We start from the raw sequence: 21,587 nt of genomic DNA on the forward strand, positions 1-21,587 counted from the left end.
CATATGTACAAAAGACACAGAAACCCTGCAGGCAGTGAGGGCCCTGGGGTTCCTCAACCCAGGTGGAAGGTGTTGCTCTAGCAAAGATGACACCTTGCCTGTCAGTAGAATTTAAGGAAAAATCTTTTTGAGAGTGACAAAAATTTGAAGTTATTATAACTTTTCTGGTTAGCATTCAAAAATGTAATATTGAATCCAAAAAAGTATTTTAAATCACAAAATATCATAACCCATATTAAAATTTTAAAAATCAAGTCCAAAATACCCCACACCCAAGTAATGCCAAGGCTGGAGTGGGGGGGGGGGAGGAGGTTGTCCTGGCCCGACCCGCGTGGCTCTAGGACACATTAGCCATGGGCTTGTACTTCTTGAAGCGTGTCCACTGGCCTGTGGCATAGTTCATCTCGAACACGGTGTCTACCAGCATGGTGGTGCTGCCCTGGCCGTCCGACTTGGGCAGGTCCTCTGTGTGCTCGCTCAACTTGATCTGGATCACGTCACCCTGCTCCTGGCACGGGTTCTCTGTGGAGGGTAGGGGCTGCTGGGCAGGCACTGGGTCCCAGGCCCCACCCCCCACCCCACTGGGCTGCCTTGGAGACCCACCTCTGGAGCCGGCCATGAAGCCCAGGATAAGTGCCTTCTCAGGACGAGTGACCTTGTTGGCCGTTTTGAACATCTCCTGTGCTGCAAACATCTGCTCTCTCTGTAAGTTTAAGAGTGTGTGGGGACCTGGCTTTCTCAGGCACCCTTGCACCCCCTCTGCCCGCCAGCCCTCCAGGACACCTACCGTGAGGGAGAGGTTCTTCTTGAGTTGCTGCTGTGGTGGGGGCTGGGGCTGTGGGGCTGCTGGGGCTGTGGGGGGTGTTGGGGTCACTGGCGCAGCAGCTGGGGGCGAAGTGGGTGTCAAGGGCGAGGTGGGAGCTGCAGGGGAGGGTGCAGGTGTGGCAGGGCTGAGGCTGCTGTTGTACATGGGTGCCCTCTGCTTGAACTGTGTGGGCAGTGCCGGACTCGGGGTGCTGGACTCCTCAGGGGGCCGGCTGGCCTGCAGGCTGGCTTCCCGGGAAGACGAAGCTGCAGGCAGTGAGGTCTGGTGAGGGGCCCTGACTGCTGGCCCCAGCCTACCCCATGGACCACACAATGTGGAAAAGCGCTTCTGTCTGGCACAGACAGGTCTGTGCTGAGAACCTGGAGCCCCCTACAACAGGCAAATGGGTTCACATCCTGACCCGAAGTGCCATTCTCAGCTCCCTCCTGTCAAGCAGGGAGCCCCAACTGCTGCCCACTGACCTGGCGGTGTCTCAGAGCTGGCGATATAGGAAGATGCTGGCACCATGCTGGGTGTAGCTGGCAAGTAGCTCATGGAGGGCAGCGCAGGCTCGTTGTTCAGAGACCCAAGTTTCTGAAAGATAGAGTTTCTGGGCCCTCCTAGAAGAGGTTGAGCGCGGGTCTTGGGGTGTCTCCCCATGACCTGCGGCCAACTCAGCATAGCCCTGAGGAAGCCCCAAACCAGCCAAAGTATAACAGGCTTTCCTCACTACAACAGTGTCCAGTGAAAGGAAGCTGTGAGCACACAGGATGGCAGCATTCAGGGGGGCGCTGCCCGGGCACGAGGTCTGTGCCAAGATGGGACCCCATGGAGGCCCCACATACACAGGACATCATGTGCACAGACACATATGGGAACCCCCACAGTGACCCGCCAGGTGCTGGTGGAGAGTTGAGCCTGGGCACAGGGTCCTACCTGTGTCGACACCAGGCCGGCCGCATAGTCAGGAGTAGCATTCTCAACGATGGTCTCTTCCTTGGCTGGTTTCTCCACAACTTCTGTGTCTGAGGACAGAGCAGAGCCCTTTAGCATGCCAGGACAACACCCCAGAAGAGAAGGGGTGCGCCCTCCCACGCACCTAACGTCTTCCGCCGCCTCTTTGCTTCTCTGCCAGCACCAACCATGTCCAGCTCCGAGATATCGAGCAGCTGCCAAGGACAGAAGCACCCTTAGAGCAGAGCAGCAGTGGGCACCAGGCCAAGCAGACCGGGAACGCAGGTGCCATGCCCACCTTCACTCCTCTCTCCTTCCGCAGAGGGGTCCTGGAAGGCGGGATGGGGGTCCTGTTCCCAGCAGGGCTGAAGACGCTGGGGGTGGTGGGGCTGCGGAAAGGTGCCTGCTTCGGGATGCCTTTGAGCGGGGCTGCAGGGAGCACCGGTGGGTGGCGTTGTCAGCCTCCTGTGTCCCCCAGAGGCCACCACTCAGACATGACCATGGGGAGCAATGACACGATGTCCACCCCGCCCCACCCCATGTGTGCAGTTTCTAGACACGGCAGATACCAGAGTGCCCACAGGTGGGCCCAGCTCAGGCCGAAGAGGCGTGGGGGTGGGGCGCGCAGGCGGGCATATTCAGCTCAGTCCCCACAGCTGCCCTGTGGGTTCTGTCTCCTAAAGAGAGTTCCCTAGGAGCTGAGGGTACTGCCATCTCCTGGCCCTTGGGTCCCCCAAGCTGGCCCACCATCTCCGCCAGTCCAACGAGCCTTTCACCTAAACTTGTCCAGGTCCTTCACTGGGCCCCTCACCCCTGCTCCTGCCCCTGATGCCATCCACCCTGGGCCTGAGTCTGATAGTAGCACCACAAAGCCTTGCTGGGAGAAGCATCTGGGGCCAGGCCCTGCGGTGGGGAGGTAAGGAAGGCGGCTTACTTGTGGTGTCCATCTTCCGGAGCAGCGCCCGGCCCTTGGCATGGAAGGGCACCCCCGCGGTCCTCTTGAGCTGCTGGGCAGTCTCGGTTGCTGCAGGAGGGCAGGAAAACAAGCACTGCCTTGGTTATCCCTGTAGCCACCTACCTTCAGGGGTGACGGCAGCAAGATAAGGAACCCTGGATGCCTACAGGAGATGCTGAGCTGACAATGGAGCATCACTGGGAGGCAGCTGGTCTGGTCAGCACCTCCCTCAGACCCAGAGACGTGATTCCAATAAAGCCAGGTCCAGCCAGAAGCAGGGGTGTGGGGGCAGGGGTCCTGGATCTGCCCGTTCTGGGCCCAGAACATCACTGGCTAGGGCCCCATTCTTACTGGCTACTGGGCCCCAGCTGACATGCAGATCCTTGGCCTCCCCTGTCCATTCCAAGTGCACAGGCCCTGGTGCCCCCTTCTCTCTGCCGGAAGTGATGTTTCTGCCCTTTCCCCAGCAGGGACTGGCTCACGTATTACAAGCCACTACTAGAGAAAACTTACCAATGACCTTACACGTGTGTTTGGGGGAAGAGGGTCACATCTGGCAGTGCTGGGAGATGGAGCCAGTCTGCCCATGAGACTGTGAGTCTGCCTGCACTTGGTGCTATGCAGCATCTTGGGAGTGGAGAGGCCCCCACAAACCTGCAGCTGCGACCCTAAGCTGAGAGCCTGCAGGGGTGGGGGCCAGGCCACTCACATTTCTGCAGGAGCTCCGCCCGCAGCGTGGCACTCTTAGGTTTTCGCTTGAGCTGGAAGTGCTTGACGGGGGGCGTGAGGGGCCCGGCGAGGGTGGTCAGTGCGTTCTTGTTCAGGTACCGGCACTCCAATGGCAGCATGGCCGATGCCTCACACTCACTCACTGCAGGGTAGATGGGGGTGGGACATACTTCAACTCACTAGAGTCTCAGCCAAAGGGGGCTCGGCTGGCATCAGGACAGGAAGCAGAGGTCGCAGGGCACAGGGCATAGGACCCACGTCAATGCTCAGACGTACCCTTCTCCCGGAGCTCCCCAAGGATCTCCTGCACGTTGGGGTTCTGCTCCTCCAGTTCTAGGTTTAGAGCGCCCGTGTCTGGGAAGGACTTGAGGATGTCGGCAACCATGAGGACCCAGGGGTCAGAGTCGAGAGCTGCAAGCTGGATGATCTCTGTGAGGGCACCCTTCATCTGCCAGGAAGGAGACTCGGGTCTGAGGGGGTCACACCTGCAGGCCTCTGTGGGTTGTGACCCAGCCCAAGGCCACACACAAGCAAGGTGAGTGCCCCCTCGCTGACAGCAAGGGTCGGGCTGGGCCTGGCCAGGAGGGGAGAGAGGCAAGGAAGGCTCTGCAGATGGGCTGAGCAGCTTCTCTGGACATCCGTGGGGTGTTCTCTGCCCCGGGGTCCCCCCTGTCGCTTCATGGGAGCCTTGGCCAGGTCACCTGTGTCCTCCTGCAACAAAGCCACGTCCCTGCTGGCCACTGACCACTCACACAGCATCACTTGCCTCATCACGGCAAAAAACAACAACAACAACAAAAAAAAAAAACAAGAAAAAAAAGCAAACGAACATTTTGCAAAGGAAACAGGAAAGGAAGATGCACCCAACCTAGCATTACATTTAGCTGTTGCCCAGAACCTTGGGGACCACGCCCCAGACACTCGAGTCCCTGGGGACAAGGCGAAGCCACAGAGGTCAGCTTCAGTCATGAGGGCAGCCCAGAGAGTCGGGTAGGAAACAGCAAAGGAGCAGGAAGACAGACACCCATCCACACCTGCATAGGTACCTGAGATGTGGAGTGGCAGAAGGACCTGAGCTGCGGTAACAGGTTCTCCAGAAGCCTCGGGACCAGCAACCTGACCTGGCTCTCCCTGGTAGGCACTGGGCAAGAAGGGGAAATGTAGGGGTCTCCAGGGCCAGGTGACTCTGTGGAGCCACATCAGCAGTGCTGCGGGGGCCACATGAGGCAGAGCACTAGGCATTCTGGCCCCGTGAAGATCTCCTGAACCACATTCTCAGACTCTGAATGTCTCTGAGAAAGCCAGGGAGCACAAGTGAGAGGAGCCAGGAAATGACAGAGGATGGCACAGGCCACCAGACCACCAGCAGGGTACCGAGAACTTGACCCCAGCATCAGTTGGTGCAGTGCAAAAGGGCAAAGGCGTGGGAGCAGGGGACACCCAGATGCTCTTGGCTGCAAGGCATGTCATGAACTCCCAGCAGTACTGAGAGCTCTGGAGGCCTTCAGCCATCCTGACACACAGGGACATGCTCTGGGTGCACAGAAGGGCAGAGGGCAGCTCAGCTGCACCCTCTGAAGATGAACCCCAGACAAGGACCCAGCAAGTGCAGGAGAGGCCCAGAGCAGGCAGGGCAGCACCGAGGGGGCTGCAGCAGGCACCACAGGAATATGCGGCTTCACAGGCCCAGCAGGCAGGAACGGTGACAGTCCATGAGGTGGGGACCATGGCTGAGACGCAGACTCATGTTGCAGGGTCCGGGACTTGATCCCCAGCACCATGAGCTACCCTAGGAGCCCCCACAACAGAAAAGGTGAAAAGGGGGGGGGGGGGAGCCTGGACAGACAGATGTGAAATGAGCCAAAAGCAGGGGCCCACAAAGAGATGGCGACGTGGCCAGTTCACACGGGCTCTAGAAGCTCTTTAATAACAAGAAAATAAGGAAAGGGAAGAGGCTCGGGGCGGTCTTGTCCTCTCCTGTGGAATCCAGGACTCATCTTCTCTCTTCAGTTTTGGGGCTGCTTAGGACACACCCCTGACGAGCTCCCGGACCTGCCGTGTGCGAGGCAGCACTGACCCCACTACAGTCTCTCCGGTTCTCTTAGTTTCCACTGGACTAAAGTTTGATAAGCCTAGAAAAACCTACAGGTTGGGGGGTGAGGGGGAAGGATACTGGGTTTATTGGTGATGGAGACTGGGCACTGGTGGAGGGATGTGTTTGTTAACATTGTATGAGGGAAGAACAAGTTCTAACATGTGTGAATCTGTATCTGTACCCTCATGGTGATTCACTAATTAAATTTAAAAAAAAAAACCCTACAGGTGGGCTGGGACCACGAAGGCAGGAGAAAGAAAGCCTCTGGGCCCATAAACAGAAACTGCCCTGCATAGGGCAGGCAGGACTCCCCCCTCAACAGCCCTAGTCAGACACCAGCTGCAGGGTCTCTGTTCAGGGGAATCGGGAGGGGAGAGAGTACCCCACCACCCCACTGGAATCGAGGCTAGAGTGGCCTGAGTTAATCTGGCAGCTGCAGTGTCTCAGGCCGGTTTCCAAGGTCAGAGCCATGGGCACTGTGGAAACTCAAGGACACAGAGTAGTGCAGGGGCTTGGACGGTGCATGTAGCCAGGGCCCAGGCACCAACGCAGCAGCCTGCAGCCCCCCACCCACCAGGCCGCCTACACAGCTCTGAGGTGGAACAAACTTGGCTCAGAGACTGAACTCTCAAGCTACACCTGTCTAGGTCAGCACAGCCCCAGATACCAAGTTGACCTTGCAGCTCGCAACAACCCTAAGTCTGCCCCTAACTCCCAAGGAGCAATGGAAAAATCAAGGACAAGGACAGTGAGCAAATTCTGGGGAACTCACTGCACACACCCTTTCTGACTGCCCAGGGAAGACTTGAGAACAAGCCCCTCATTTTTCGGATGTAAATAATCTGGAAAAAAAAAAATCACTGGAACAGAGAATCCGTAAGCTTGAGGGGACTGTGATGAAAAATCAAAGAGCTCATTCCCTCAGAAATAAAGGGAAAGAAACAGCAGGAAGCAGATGGAGATGCCAAACACTGAATGAGTATCCTCAAACACCATGGAGAAAAGGGAACAGAAAAGAGAATGAGGAAATGAAGACATATGTTTGTCAATATTAGAGGTACAGACTCCAACCACAAGGATTCCAACAGAGGGGCTGGAGCATGCACAGTAGGTAGGGTGTTTGCCTTGCATGAGGCCGACCCGGGTTTGATTCCCAGCATCCCATATGGTCTCCTGAGCACCACCAGGAGTAATTCCTGAGTGCATGAGCCAGGAGTAACCCCTGTGCATTGCTGGGTGTGACACACACACAAAAAAATTCCAACAGAAACCAAGAAGGAACAGCTGGGAAGGAAAAAGAGCAGCAGAGAAGTTCTTGTGAAGGAGACTGTGCACAATCTGAGAGGCCCACAGGTGCCAAGGAAAATAAACCCAAACTGGGCTTTAGCACCGGGTTCAAGGGAACAAAGGAACAACAGCACCGACGTCCGCATTAGATTTCTCTAATACAACTCCCCAAGCAAGGAGCAAAGAGCACGCAGGCCCTCCCCGCGAGGGCTCTCTCCCCATGGAGATGCATGCAGCGGAAAGCCTGTTCAGGCAAACTGTCACGTGGAGCACCTGCTGCGGAGACCAGCTCCGCTCGGGATACCGCGCAGCCTTGGGCAGCGCAAGGAGCACAGAGAGCCACTCCTTCTATCAATGTCTCTGAATGCCCATGGGCTGGCAGAGAAGCGGCGAGGCTGTGTGGGTCAGGAAACTGCCCAACTCCTGCAGCTCGCACACAAACAGGTTCAGGAAGACAATGGCAGGCACAAAGGACAGAGACAGAGATGGTAATAGGGTGCTTTGAACCCAAGCCCGGCACCACATCAATCCCCAGCAGAGCCAGGAGTGGCCGCTCCAACCAAAACAAAGACAAAACAAGGGCAGCCATTCTTGTAGGAAGTAGTATACAAACCACATACATGCTGGTCGTGAGGTCAATAGATCCAATAACTAGTGATAGTTTCCCATCAATCTATAAGTGCCCGCCCTGTGACTGTCAGGCCCCCAGACTTCACAGCAACACGGCCATGAGAGCCCAGGTGAGCAGATACACAGGGGCATGCTGTCCCCTAGCATGAGGAATACCAGCGGGGCACAGGGCACACTGGCCTCGGGCACAGCAGCTGAGAGCCCAGAGATGCAAGAATGAAAAACTCATCACAAGGCAGCAAAGACAGAAAATCAGGGACTGCTCGACATTGAGACACTGGACAACAGACTGTTAGCCACCCACAGGGCCAGAGAAGACATATAAAGAGTCTTTGAACAGGGACAGGAGATGAAAGGAACCATCAGCCCTACAGGACAGCAGAAGTAGCACCAAGGCAAGGTGACAGCAATCCCGGCAGCCACTAGAGTAAAGCACAAACAAACCACTTCACCCACAGTATGGAAACTAGGAAAGAACAAATGAAGCCTAAAGAAGTAGAAGGAACAAAGTAAGAAATGGCAGAAATCAAGAACAGCTTGTCCATCACTCCTGTGCCCTCCCTCAGGCATCTCACTTGTGTGTCTGTTTCTTGCTTTTGCCATTCTGAAGAAGTCAGTGTTCTCTCTCCCCTCTCACATCTTTCTAAGTAAGTTTTAATAAAAACTAACTTATTTCACACACAAAGCTATTAAGAAAACAAGGATATGGGGCTGGAGCGACAGCACAGCGGGTAGGGTGTTTGCCTTGCACGTGGCCGACCCAGGTTCGATTCCCAGCATCCCATATTGTCCCCTGAGCACCACCAGGAGTAAATCCTGAGTGCATGAGCCAGGAGTAACCCCTGTGCATTGCTGGGTGTGACCCAAAAAGAAAAAAAAAAAAAAGAAAAAAGAAAATAGTAAGGATAAATGAAACCAGGAGCCAGTTTTTAAAAGACGAACAATGGGAAGCGCAGAGCCATGTGGGGACGCTCCTTTCCGGCCCCGCGCGAGATCGACCCCGGAGGCAACTGAACCACTTTGGACACGAGCGGCGCCCCCAAAATGCCTCCAAACTGTGTGCTCGGAGCTTCTGGCCCAGGTGCTGCCAGCGAGTGATGCAATTACCAAAAGAATTTTCCCTGGACTTCATATAGAAATCCAAAACCTCGCGGCTGCCATAGCAGCCGCGCGACCTAATATCTCTTGATTGTCAGCAATGTGTAAATGTTCCTTTTTGGCAGGGCTTAACGTGGGGGGAAACTCCAAACAATAGTACTAAGTTTTTTGTTGAAGGGTAAAAGATTGTAGCGATAGAATTTTAGGCAGAATTTTCCCTGGACTTTTATATAGAAACCCAAAACCGCGCGGCCGCGGCAGCCTAATGTCATCTAATCATCAGCAATATGAAATGGTTCCTTTGTAATGGGTTGGACTTTGGGGGGACCATAATAGGGTTAAAGTTTGTAGCGACGTGTAATTTCTGGCTGTACTTTCCCTGGACTTTATACAGAAATTCAAAGCCGCGAGGCCGCTGCCATGGCCGCGCAACCTATTGTCATTTAATCATCACCAATATGAAATGGTTCCCTTTTAACGGGTTGGACTTTGGTGGGAAATCCTAACAAGAATAGTAAGTCTTTTGCTGAAATATTGAAGGCTACCAAAGTGGTAGCCATCTCTATAGACTGAACTAAGCCATATCCCCACGCCGGCTGAGAAGAAATATCCTTCTTTCTCGGGAAGAAACGCGGCGTGGCATTAACCATAGCATGATGTCCATTAAGCTGACACGGACCTGGTGGCGTGGGAATGGGATACAAGGGAATAAATTATTATGTACTTGGAACAGCGGGACGCTGGTGGAATCTCGAGCCGGGGCCGATACCAGCGTATTACTTTTGGTTCCAGAAACTGCTTGCAGACATTCTACCAGACTATCAACTAAGCCAGAGCCCCACGCCGGCTGATAACGAGAAATAACCATCTTTTTTGGTTTGTTTTCCCTTTGTCAGGCAGCGTGGTGATTACTAAACAGGCGTGATCTCGGTGGCGCGGGACGAGGGGGGAAAAAATAGAAAAGTTATGTAACAAACAGCGGGACTTACATTCTCAGCAATGGAGAGCCATTCTCTACATTCTCAGCAATGGAGAGCCATCAAATGCTTCCTTGACAGTGGGACTGTCTTTTCTTTTTTGGGGGGAAACCCTAGCAACAATAGTGAGTTATGTGTTGAAACATGGACTATAACCAAGATAAAGCGTAAACGAAGTGAAACTTATCACTTACAAGGGCGGGGACTGGGGGGGCGGGAGGTATAATGGGGTGGTTGGTGATAGAATATGGGCACGGGTGAAGGAAAGGGTGTTTGAGTATTGTATAACTGACATAATCCTGAGAACTATGTAACCCTCCACATGGTGATTCAATAAAATTTAAATTAAAAAAAAAAAAAGACGAACAATGGGGCTGGAGGGATAGCACAGCGAGTAGGGAGTTTGCCTTGCACTCGGCCCACCCGGGTTCGATTCCCAGCATCCCATATGGTCCCCTGAGCATGGCCAGGGGTAATTCCTGAGTGCAGAGCCAGGAGTGACCCCTGAGTATCGCTGGGTGTGACCCAAAAAGAAAAAAGAAACAAAAAGACAAACAAGATCAACAAACTCTTAGTTCAGTGCACAAAAGACAAAACAAAACAGAAAATCCAACCAGATCAGAGACGGGGGAGAAATTACAGGCAAGCCTCTGGAATATGGCTGGGAGTGGCAGAGAGCAAACCCAGCAAACCTCACAGGCCAACTGTAGTAAGAAAACACAAACTACCCTCACGGTGATTCTCTAATTAAAAATAAATAAATTAAAAAAAAACAAAACAAAAAATAAAATAAAATATTCACCCTTTAAAAAAAAGAAAAGAAAAAAAAGAAAACACAAACTATGATTAATATCCTCCCCAGAACACAAGCCCAGCAGGTCCAGATGGCTCAACAGTGCGCTCCACAAAAACTCCAAAGATACAGGACCTTTGCTCTTCCAGCTCTTCCACAACAGGGAAGAGATGGGGGCTTCCTGCAGCTCCCAGAAAGCCAGCATCGCATCCACACGCAGAGTAGAGAGGTCCCTGGAAAGAATGCCGCATGCCTTTAACCCCAATCAATGCAAAACTCAACAAAATCTTAGGAACAGTATTCAAGGACCTGTTAGATTTAACAGTGTCTGACAAAATTTGATTAAAGAAAAAAAAAAAGCATCTGATTTTACCTCCCCCCCCCCAAAAAAAAACAACAAAAGAACAAAAACCCTCAACAAAATGAGGACTGAAAAATGGCTGGTGTCAAGTGCCTGCTGATGCATCCATGGCGGGACACTGCAGTATCTCACTGCTAAGCTCCGCCTGGCCTCTGCTCACACTGGAGACCAGAAAGCACGCTGGGCAGTGCTCTTTGGCCCAGGACGGCGGGAGCCTAAGACACGCCTGTCCATGGGTAAAGCAAGCCAGCCCCGAAGCTTCCCACCATGTGCATGAACACATATTGAGAATAAATCGTGAGGAGATTCATTTGAAATCAAACGTCTTAAGTTATGTGATGCCCAGGAGCCAGAGCGACAGGACTGCGGGGAGAGCTTTGGCCTCACACATGGCTGACCTGGACTTGATCCCCGGCATCCCACAGAGTCCCCTGAGCCCAGCCAGGAGTGATTTCTGAGTGTCATAGGGTGTGGCCCCAAAACAATGTTAACAAAAAAAACTATTATGTGACCTGACCCCCAAGCTGGAGAGATAGGACAGGGCAGGGCATTTGCCTAGAATGTGGCCATTATTAAGCTTTGATCCCTGACCCAGATCCGATCCCTGGCATGCAGGTATCATCTCCGAGCACAGCTAAGAGCAGCCCTTGAGCACCACTAAATCTGGCAACATGGCTTCCCAGGATACAAACTGGGACGTCAACGGTGGTCTGCTCAAAAGCACGGACCTACACTTCAGAGTCTCGTCTCAAGAGCTGTCAAAGGGCTCACTTGGTTGTTTCTGGGCCACACCCAGCACTGCTCAGGGCTTACCCCTGGCTCTCGTGCTCAGGCGACTATAATGAATAGTAGGGATGAACCTGGGTCCCCCACATGCAAGGCTCACCCTCACCACTGTACTACTGCTCTGGTCTGCATGCCTCTACTTTGCTTATTTCCACTCTAGAGGAGGCATGTTCTATCTTTGTTTGTTTTGGGGCCACATTCTGCGACGCGCAGGGCTTACTCCTCTCTGCACTCAGGGATTACTCCCTGCACTGCTTGGGGGCCCATCAAGGATGCCAGGGATTAAACGCGGGCAGCGCGTGCAAGGCAAACAACGCCCTCCCAAGCGAACTCTCCTCTCTAGCTCCAAGTGCTCTCTTTAAACACATTTTCTCTCTTTTTCTCCCTCACATCTTTCTAAAAAACTCCGCTGAATTACAACAACAAACAAAACCCAGCGACCATCTGCAGGCTGGTTCAGGGACTACAGTATTTGCCCCACATATGGGCAACCTGGGTTCGATCCCCGGTATCCCAGATGCTGGAAGCGAGTCCTGAGTGCAAAGCCGGAAGGAACCCCGGGCACCATCCGCTGGGCCCAAACGCCCTCCGGGAGCATGAGTTTCCTCACGGGCACTCCACACAGCGCACTCGGACGCCCGTCCCGCCGCGACCCCGAGCACCGCCGGATGTGGCCTCCAAACAAAAGTAAAGCCCCGTTCCCGGCGCGCTTTCGAAGCCCCTCGCGTGGAGGCGGACGAGCCGAAATGCGGGGGTCCCGGCTGGGACCCGGGCCGGGCCTGCACCCCCGCCAGGAAACAAAGCAGTTCCGGACGACGGGCGGCTGGGGGCACTGCCCGCGGGAGGCGCCGTCCGCGCGGGCGGCTGGAGGCCCGGCCCCAGGGGGCGGCCAGCCCGGGGCAGCGCTCCCGCAGTGCGCGCTGAGGCGCGGGGCGGCGGGGACGCGCCTGAAGCGCGGGGCGGCAGGGCCCAAGGCGCGCGGTCGAGGCCCGGGCGGGCGGCGGGGTCTGGGGCCGGGGCGCGGGGCGCGAGGTGGGCCCGCCCTCACCTCGTCCACGGTACGGCGCGGGAGGTGCAGCGTCCCGAGCAGCAGCTTGAGCTTGACGGCGGACGACAGGCCGTGGAAGCAGAGGCGGATGTTGTCGATGACGGCGGCCGTGAGCAGGGACGCGATGCTAGGCGGCGCCCACAGCTCGTCGGTGGCCCCCAGCTTGTTGTGCAGCCACAGGCCCGTGTCGCTCTCCCGCATGGACGCCATCTTGGGGGAGCGCGCGCCGCCGCGCCGGCATCTTATGAGGACACCTGCGCGCCGCGGGAGGCCCCAACATGGCGGGGGGGCGGGGCCTGGGGGCGGGACCTAAAGTGGGCGGGAGGGGCATACGATGGGTGGACTGGGACCACGGTGGGCGGGGCCTACGGTGGGCGGGGTCTTAGGCGGGGCTTAACCTGAGCGGCGTCTCGAGGAGGGCGGGGTCTCCGGTGGGCGGAGCTGCCTCCGGGGAAGTGGGCGGTGCGATGCTTGGGAGGGCGTGGCCTGGCCTCAGCGGGACGGGCGCGCGGGCCGCCGCCCCGCATCCAGAAGTCCTAGCGGCTGCTGGCCGCTGGCCGCTGACCCGGCGCTGAGGTCTGGCAATGCCGCCTGCTGCCCAGCTGTTCCGCTTGCGGGGAGCGGATATTGAGTGTGCGACATCCTGCTTTCTCGGTCCGCGGACGAACCTCCGCCTCTCCGTGCCAGGCCGAGCTGCTGTCTGGGGGACCTCGGAAAGGGGCTTTTAGAGAAGACTGGAGACTCCGGGAATCAGCGAGGGTCAGGTGGCATTGCTGCATCCACTCACTCATCCTCATCCGTTCACACACGCCTAACGCACCCTTTGGAGTGCACCTCCTACCGGTGCACTCACTCACTGGCGCATGCACTCACCATTGTCTCCACAGCCTCCTGTGCTTCTGGCCCTGCTCCCAGCTTGCAGTCAGACCAGACCTTTGCCTCGCCTCGTAGGTTGGTGGGCAACCTTGCAGTTACCTGCGCCCAACCCTGCCCTTCCCAACGCCCAGGCCTGCTGAAAAGGAAGACTTGCTCCCAGGCCCGGTCTCCCAGTGCTTCCCCCAACGCATACATACATACTTACACAGACATAAATGCACGCATACACACACGCGTGCATGTGTACACAGTCACACATTACCTTTTTCCCTCACCCGTCTCAACTTACCCCTCATCATCTCCAGAGACCCCCCTGTGACCGCGTCCCTTCAGAAGTGTCCCCTCTGCCCACCAGGTGCACAGGCTCTATGCCCCACCTGATAGTTATTGAAACACACCCACTGCCTCCCCCTTAAGGAGACCAGCGCTGAGACCCAGGTCACCATCCACAGGCTTTGCTGGGATGAGACCCAGCTCTGGTTTTGTTCTTTTAAGACTTTTTATTCCTCTGTCACCGGTCCCAGGGCTCACTTCTCCCCCACCCCTCCCACCATTGTGTGTGAGATGATGTGTCTTTCCCAGAGAGGGGCCCTGAGCTTCTGCCTGCAGGATGACGCATCCCAGCTGCCTGTGTGTGAACCGTCTGTAATGAGGACCTGCACGCCTGGGTCTGGGACATGCAGGACCCAAGAGGGGCATAAACTGAAGAATAGCTGGTAATTTCAGGAAGACTCGGGGGTCTGCACCTGCTGGCGGTGGCTTGGGGTGGCTTACACAGGCTTGCCAAACCCACACACTGAATAGTCAGGCTCGAATACTGGGGTAGCCCAGTGGGGAGGACGTGTGCCTTGCACGTGGCCGACCCGGGTTTGATCCTCAGCATCCCATATGGTCCACCAAGCACCACCAGGAGTAATTCCTGAGTGCAGAGCCAGGAGGAACCCCAGAGTATTGCCAGGTGTGACCCAAAAAAAACCAAAAAAAAAAAAACCACATACAAGGCATGTGCCGTATCACTGAGCCACAGGAATTTTACAAGCTTTATTAAAGCTTCAAATCTGGAAGCTGGAAAGAGTGCAGCAGGTAGGGCCCTTGCCTTGCATATGACTGACCTCAGTTCGGTTCCTGGCACCATACTTGGCTCCCTGAGTAAGTGCTGAGCACCACTAGGTGTGGTTGCCCCTGCCATTGTTTTTTTTTTATTTTTCAAATCTGAGGCTCGCATATATGCTTTGCAAATGGGAGACATTGCATTTGATCCCTAAGCACCTCTGGGAGTGACCCAAACCCCAAAAGGAAAAAATATTGCTTTATTTGCTCGACTTTGCTGCTCACAGATGCTGCCTGGTTCTGCTCCCACCGAGGGTGTCAGTGTTCTTCTGTAATCTTGCAAGGACGATGGAAACCAGTTCTGGGCAGGTTTGGGGAGCTGCTGTGTTCGGAACCCACGAGATGGCTCGAAGGGCTGAGAGCATGTTCACATGTGCCCATCATGGCATGGTCCCTGCTCCATCCCTGTGGGGGTCTGGTCCACATAGGAAACAGATAAAATAACTACATTTGCTTGACAGTAAGAAAAGTTTTCGGGGGGGCTGGAGCGATAGCACGGTGGGTAGGGCATTTGCCTTGCACGTGGCTGACATGGGTTCGATTCCCAGCATCCCATATCCCTGAGCACCGCCAGGAGTAACTCCTAAGTGCAGAGCCAGGAGTAACCCCTGTGCATCGTCAGGTGTGACCCAAAAAGTGCAAAAAAAAGTTTTCTGGTTGATACATATCAATTTAATCTTTCTTTCTTTTTTTTGGGTCACACCTGGTGATGCACAGGGGTTACTCCTGGCTCATGCACTCAGGAATTACTCCTGGCAGTGCTCAGGAGACCATATGGGATGCTGGGAATCGAACCCAGGTCAGCCGCGTGCAAGGCAAATTATACCCAACCTGCTGTACTATCACTCCAGCCCTAATTTAATCATTTTTAATCATGGCACATTTACTGGGAAAAGAACAGAAGGGGCAACACCCCTTATGTCAGAGAATGACTGAATTGCAAGTATTGGTCAATGGGGATGGAAACTTTACTGTATGCAAATGTTCATAACAGTTTCTTCATAATAATCAGAACTTGAAACCATCCGAATTGCCATTTTCCTAACTGCAGCTTTCTTTTGAATATCAGTTACATAGTATATTTGAGTCCTCAGGCCCATGTCCTTGTAAGAATTTTTCCAGTGATGCTGCCTTGTTTCAAAAAGTCTTACTTGCCCACTGGCTCAAAGAAAGAAGACAGAGGGGTTGGAGAGAGTACAGAGGGTAAGGCACTTGCCTTGCATGCAGCTGATCAGAGCCAACCCCTGGCACCCCATATAGTCTCCCATGCCCTGCTAGGAGTGTTTCTTGGGCGCAGAGCCAGGGATAAGCCCTGAGCACCACTCGTGTGTCTCAAACACAAGATAAAAAAAAAAAAAACAGTGTGAAGAGAGCTGGGATGAGGCTCAGAGGCAGAGCACCTGCCTCCTCTCATGTGTGAGACCTGTGTTCCTCGCAGTAAAGAGCAGAGGTGATGTGAAGACTAAGAAGCCATAGCGGAAACATCACAGTGACCCCAACCTTGGCCCCATCCCTGTGGAGGTCGGGCCCACATAGGAAACAGATAAAATAACTATCATTTGCTTGACAGTAAGAAAAGTTTTCTGGGACTGGAGCGATAGCATGGTGGGTAGGGCGTTTGCCTTAGCTAGTGCTAGATGCACTAGCGCTCTGTGACAGCCAGAGAAGAAGGACCAGATATTATCCCCACCCCAGGGAGACCTACCCCATCCACCAATGGGAAAGGGCTGAAGTCCAGCCAATGGCAGGCCACCACTCTGGCTCTCCTCCAATGAGCTCCCTCCAGAACAGCTCGTCCCGCCCCTCTTCTCTATAAAGGCAGGTCTCGCGCCTCGCTACTGTTTTTTGTTTTTTTTTGGGGGGGGGGGGCGGGGGGGGTTGGGGTCACACCCGGCGATGCACAGGGGTTACTCCTGGCTCTGCACTCAGGAATTACTCCTGGCGGTGCTCAGGGGACCATATGGGATGCTGGGATTTGAACCCGGGTCGGCCGCGTGCAAGGCAAACGCCCTACCCACTATGCTATCACTCCAGCCCCACGCCTCACTACTCTGGATTGCTAATGCACTCCTCAAGAGCTCCCGTGCTCTGGGCTGTTACCAAATAAACCCAGAGTAGCTGGTGATTGTTTTTGAAGTCAAATGGTTTTATTTAGAGAAATATGAAGGGAGAGAGGTGTTCAGAAGAGAACTCTCGGGTTCATCAGGGGGACAGGCAAGAACACATCTCAAGCTGGGGTTCAGGTGACCCCTCAGATGATGATTGTGCCTAGGGGGTGATTTTTAATTTAAGGTGAGAGTTACTGGGGCCGTGACTCAGAGGCCTGGGTTGGACCCCTGGTACCACAATAAACAAAGGCTGGAGTTTCACTTCAACCAAAGAGAGATTTAGGATCTCCCTGTCACCTCCGTGGCCCCTGAGCACCACCGGGAAAGACCCCAGAGTACAGGACTAGGCATAGCCCTGAGCACCACTGGTGTGACCTCAAAGCCAATAATAATAATAATAATAATAATAATAGATGAACAGTACAAATTACCACTCATGGTCACATGTTTTAGTTCTTAAAATTCTTTTTGGTGGGCGCCACACACTGCAATGTCAGGGCTTACTCCTGGCGCTGCAATCAGGGATCACTCCTGGTGGTGCTCAAGGGACCATATGTCTTGCTGCAGGTCAACCAGAGTCAGCACATGCAAAGCAAGCATACAAACTGCTGTCCTATCTTTCCAGCTCCCATTCTAAACAGCTACAAAAACTGGATACAGCACAGTGTGAAATGTGCGACAGACACAGCACCAAAGCTGGAAAGGGTAAACTGTTTGTCTGTTGTATTTTGGGGCCACAGTTAGTGGTGCCCAGGGCTGACTCCTGGTCCTGTGCTGAGAGATCAGTCCTGGCAGACTTGGGGGACCATAAGGTGCACCCACCTACTGTACTAGCTCTCTGCTCCCAGGGGTATACTTATTTTTTTTACATTACTTAATGTGATATATAAAGGATATATATCCTATCTAAAAAACTATTAAAAACAGATGGGAACAGCAAAGGGACTGTTTACAAAAACACAAAAATCTGTTGTAGGGCCTGAAGTGATGGTACAGTGGGTAGGGTGTTTGCCTTGCACACCACAGACCCGGGTTCCATCCCTGAGTATAGCCAACTGTGGTCACAATCTCTCTCCCCTATATCTGTTGTTTTTCTATATGAAAACAACAAAGGACGGGGCTGGAGTGATAGCACAGCGGATAGGGTGTTTGCCTTGCACGCAGCCGACCCGGGTTCGATTCCCAGCATCCCATATGGTCCCCTGAGCACCGGCAGGGGTAATTCCTGAGTGCAGAGCCAGGAGTAACCCCTGTGCATGCCGGGTGTGACCCAAAAAGCAAACAACAACAACAACAACAAAGGAGGACAAGAAATAAACATCCCAACTGCAATTGCATCAAAGGAATTAAATATATTAACAAACTATGTGAAAGAGGTGAAAGTTCTTTATAACCAAACTTCTAGACAACAGATATAGAGCAGGAAGCTGAGAGTTGGGAGACTATTCCATGTCTTTGGCTAGGGGAAGGTAAGATGACATTAAACTGCACTACAAAATGGCTAGATCTGTAAAGGAGGGGACTGGAGACACAGCTGCAGGCAGCGCGCTGGCCTTGCGGAAGGCTGACCCCATTCTGAAGCCCAGCACCACTGTATGGTCCCAGAGCACCACTAGGAGTGATTCCTGAGCCCGGGCAAGAACTAGCCCCTGGGTTCTGCCAGGTGTGGCCCAACAAACAGCCACGCCCCCCAGGGAAAAAAAAACCCTATAAGAGATTAGAATAAAATTAGACACAGATCAATGGAATCGAACCAGGAGCCCAGAAATAACCCAGCTCAAACACGGACACTAGGTCTGACAAAAGATTTGTGGTTGTACAAGAGGAAGCAAAATCTCTTCAGAGGTGGTTGGGACACCAGACAGCCCCAAGCAGCAGGGGAGTAGACACAGAGCCCTTGTCCCCACACAGCAGCATTCCCAGGGCGCATCTCCGGGAGCACGGAAAAGCTGGAACAGAGGCCAGGCTGCCCTGGCCGGGTCCCTGAGCGCCTCCCACACCTCTGCTCAAAAGAAAGAATGACTCCAGCCCCATACCCCCTCAAATAAGTCCAAAAGGAACTAAAGGTCAGGATGGAAGACTTAAGACCATCAGGCACAGTGAGAGACCATGGCGGTCACTGCTGTCACATAGCCCTAGAGACGCTCTGGGGGCTTGACTTCAAACTCAAGGGGCTGGAGAAACAGGACCAAGGAGTAAGGCCCACAAGGGGAGGAACCCCTGAGCACGGGGCCAGGAGTAAGTTCCAAACACACTGAAGTGAGCCTTCTCTGAACACTTGGGGACATGGAGGCAAGCCCTGGGTCCGAGGGTGCGGGGACAAGGGCGCGGGGTGTTCAGCGCTGCGACCACTTAGGCAGCTCCCCTGAGTTTTCGCAAGAAACTCGTCCAGACTGCGAGTCGCACAGAGCCCAGGCGGGCTGGGGTGCGGGAGCCTAGGGGACCCCGCGCTGTGCCGGGTAAGGTTCCAAACCCAAAGCCACGACACTAAGAACCGCAACCCCGGCTCAGTGCCCCTCTGGAGTCGCCGTGGCCGAGCCACGGACGCACGGGCTAAACTCGGGGCGCTCTCCCAGGGGGCCCTCAAGCACGGCCAACAAGGCGGGAATGGATGGTGGGGAGGGGAGTGCAGAGGGGTTCGAGAACGAGGGATAGGAGTTCCCCGCCCGCTTCGGCTCCCCGCGCTGCCCGCTGGCCGCTCTGCCCCGCCCCTGTCGGTCAGCAGCCCCGACCCTCCTGCCGGCCGGACAGCGCGGAGCAGGCGCCGGGCTGAGCGCGGGGCTGGCGGCCCTGACGTTTGAGCGGGACGCGGACAGGGGTCGCGGCCTGCTGGGGCCCCGCGCGCTCTCCCCCTTCTCCGGGCCCGGCACGAGCCTCGGGTTCCAGCTGGCCGGTGTGTCCACGGTGAAGGAGGCCCGGAGACCGGTTGAGGTGGGCGGGCCCCGACGCCGCCCCCAGTCCCGGCCTCGAGTAGGCGCCAAACCGCTCGGTCCCGCGGCAGGTCCCCTCGTCTGCGCTACCCGGGAGGGGCTGCAGGCACAGTCGCCTCCGCGCAGCCCGCCCGGCCCTGCTCTGCAGGGCTCAGAACTGGCCAGGGTCGGCCCTCCGAGTCCCGAGCCTCTCCGGTCCCTTTAAACTAAAGGAGCGCGGGTCTCGGGTTTCCATGACGACGACGTCGGTGGGGGGACCCGGGCGGGGCGGGGTCGAACGCATGCGCGCTGCGCGCCGGACGCGGCCAGTCCCTGTCTCCCGCGCGACTGTCGCGAGTGTCGGACCGCGGTGAGGGCGCTGCGGGCCCGAGTCGGGGGTCCCGGGGGGCTCTGGGGGGCCCGAGGGCCTGGGCCTTAGGCGTGTGGGTATCTGGGGGGCTTGGGGGACCTGGGGGCCTGCGGTGGGCGTATCTGGGGAGCCCCGGGGTATCTGGGGGGCTCTGGGGGCCTGCGGGGGGCTCGGCCCTAGGGATGGGGGATCTGGGGGCCTGCGGGGGGCTCAGCCCTAGGGGTGGGATCTGGGGGGCCCTGGGAGCCTGCGGGGGGGGTCAGCCCTAGGGGCGGGGTTCTGGGGAGCCGGGGGGGAACTCTGGGGGGCTCGGCCCTAGGGTTGGGGACCTGGGGGGCCCGGGGGACTCTGGAGACTCGGCCCTAGGGTGGGGGTGTCCAGGGAGCCGGCGGAGGCTGGGGGAGCTCAGGTGGCCGGCAGGGGCTTGGCCCCAGGGGCGGGGCCTCCGGCGTGCTCCACGGGACCCGGGGTGAGGGGCTCCGGCCGCGGCCGCCTCACCCCGGGCTCGCTGCAGGCGGCCCTTCCCCACCCCACCCCCCGCAGCTCGGCCATGGCGCCCCCGCCGCCTCGTAGCCCTCCGCGGCCGCCGCCCCCGCTGCTGCTGCTGCTGCTGCTGCTGCTGAGCGCGGCGCTGCTGGGCGCCCAGGCCCGCGCCGACCCCGCTCCGGGCAGCGCCGTCCCCGCGCAGAGTACGTGCCCGCGGCGCTTTGTTCGCGCGGCCTGGGGGCGGCGGGGGTGCGGTGGGGCGCCCGCTGACCGCGCTGCCCGCAACGCCCGCAGGCCGCCCGTGCGTGGACTGTCACGCGTTCGAGTTCATGCAGCGCGCCTTGCAGGACCTGCGGAAGACGGCGTCCAGCCTGGACGCGCGGGTGAGGCGGGGACGCCGAGGGGGGTGCGCGCCCGGCGCTGGGAGCAGGGACGCCCCCGACCCCGGGCCGCGTGAGAGTGGGGCGGGCCAGGCCCGGCGGGGCCGCGCCCCCTCACGCCGCCGTTGCTTTGCAGACCGAGACTCTCCTGCTGCAGGCCGAGCGCCGCGCCCTGTGTGCCTGCTGGCCCGCCGGCCGCTGAGGATGCACTGACCCCCCAATAAACACCCAAACCCGTCTCCGCCTCCCGACTGCTCGCCTGCGCCGCCCACCCCGCGTCCGCCCTCCCTGGCCTGGTTTCTCCCGGCACCCGGCCCTCGCCGCTGCAGCCACAGTGGGCCCAGTGTCCCCAGGCCCTAGCTGCCCTCATGAGACGATGCCCTGCGGAGCCCCGGGCCCTCTACAGGCCTGGTCTTCTCCCACAGCTGCCTCCTACTCCAGGCCGCCAGGACCCACTGTCTGTCCACCGCGCTGGAAATTCCCGTATGGGTCTTCACTCTCAGCCTCGCTCCATGGAACTGTGATGGGGGACGCGGTAGGACCCCCGCTCTGGGCGTCAGTTCACCTCCGTGGCTGTCCCCGGGGCAAGCTGGCGGCTACCCACATACCCTTCATCACCCACCCGGGGACAAACCTGAGACTGGCTAAGGCCCAGGACGCCCAGCAGGCTATTCAGGGACCCCAGTTGGCAGCGGGCAGGTGCAGCCCGTGTCCGGGCACAGGTGGGCTCGGTTCCAAGGCCCCGGCTGGCCCGCCAGCAAATACAGGTGCCAGCCAGAGAACACTGAGGCATGAGTGGGGCTGTGGGGATAAATCTGACCCAGGCAGTG

At 56.5% G+C, this 21,587-nt stretch overlaps 2 protein-coding genes across 6 annotated transcripts; one reads left to right on the forward strand and one right to left on the reverse strand.

Annotated features, from left to right (window-relative positions):
• Positions 1–99: 99 nt before the first annotated feature.
• NELFA (negative elongation factor complex member A) lies at positions 100–12,823 on the reverse strand. 2 transcript variants are annotated; one of them, XM_055139271.1, is made up of 12 exons: positions 12,519–12,561; positions 9,543–9,643; positions 3,720–3,891; positions 3,424–3,585; positions 2,694–2,783; positions 2,058–2,188; positions 1,905–1,974; positions 1,742–1,830; positions 1,288–1,399; positions 788–1,071; positions 604–703; positions 100–522 (listed from the first exon to the last, which is right to left on the reverse strand). In XM_055139271.1, exons 3-12 carry the CDS (start codon positions 3,889–3,891, stop codon positions 338–340), a joined length of 1,395 nt encoding a protein of 464 aa, XP_054995246.1. In that variant the 5' UTR covers positions 9,543–9,643; positions 12,519–12,561; the 3' UTR covers positions 100–337. The 2 variants fall into 2 exon arrangements, with proteins under 2 accessions (XP_054995246.1, XP_004617457.3); XM_004617400.3 differs by lacking the exon at positions 9,543–9,643 and having other exon boundaries at positions 12,519–12,823.
• A 6,920-nt stretch (positions 12,824–19,743) lies between these two features.
• C5H4orf48 (chromosome 5 C4orf48 homolog) lies at positions 19,744–20,995 on the forward strand. Of its 4 annotated transcripts, none has more exons than XM_055137333.1 (4): positions 19,744–19,891; positions 20,406–20,580; positions 20,672–20,760; positions 20,894–20,995. In XM_055137333.1, exons 2-4 carry the CDS (start codon positions 20,442–20,444, stop codon positions 20,957–20,959), a joined length of 294 nt encoding a protein of 97 aa, XP_054993308.1. In that variant the 5' UTR covers positions 19,744–19,891; positions 20,406–20,441; the 3' UTR covers positions 20,960–20,995. The 4 variants fall into 4 exon arrangements, with proteins under 4 accessions (XP_054993308.1, XP_054993307.1, XP_054993309.1 ...); XM_055137332.1 differs by having other exon boundaries at positions 19,756–19,891; positions 20,435–20,580; XM_055137334.1 differs by having other exon boundaries at positions 19,857–19,964.
• The last annotated feature ends 592 nt before the right edge of the window (positions 20,996–21,587 follow it).

The sequence above is a fragment of the Sorex araneus genome, chromosome 5 (genome assembly GCF_027595985.1).
Source record: "Sorex araneus isolate mSorAra2 chromosome 5, mSorAra2.pri, whole genome shotgun sequence".
NCBI classification, from domain to species: Eukaryota; Metazoa; Chordata; class Mammalia; order Eulipotyphla; family Soricidae; genus Sorex; species Sorex araneus.

Bases quoted from the DNA above. Each gene is read 5' to 3' on its own strand.
- NELFA (XM_004617400.3), bottom strand. From the start codon at position 12,728: ATGGCGTCCATGCGGGAGAGCGACACGGGCCTGTGGCTGCACAACAAG. The intron at 1,831-1,904 runs GTGCGTGGGAGG...CTCTGTCCTCAG, and splicing joins GAGGCGGCGGAAGACGTTAG to ACACAGAAGTTGTGGAGAAA. The intron at 1,400-1,741 runs GTAGGACCCTGT...TCTATCTTTCAG, and splicing joins CCGGCCTGGTGTCGACACAG to AAACTTGGGTCTCTGAACAA.
- C5H4orf48 (XM_055137332.1), top strand. From the start codon at position 19,776: ATGACGACGACGTCGGTGGGGGGACCCGGGCGGGGCGGGGTCGAACGC. The intron at 20,581-20,671 runs GTACGTGCCCGC...CAACGCCCGCAG, and splicing joins CAGCGCCGTCCCCGCGCAGA to GCCGCCCGTGCGTGGACTGT. The intron at 20,761-20,893 runs GTGAGGCGGGGA...GTTGCTTTGCAG, and splicing joins CGTCCAGCCTGGACGCGCGG to ACCGAGACTCTCCTGCTGCA.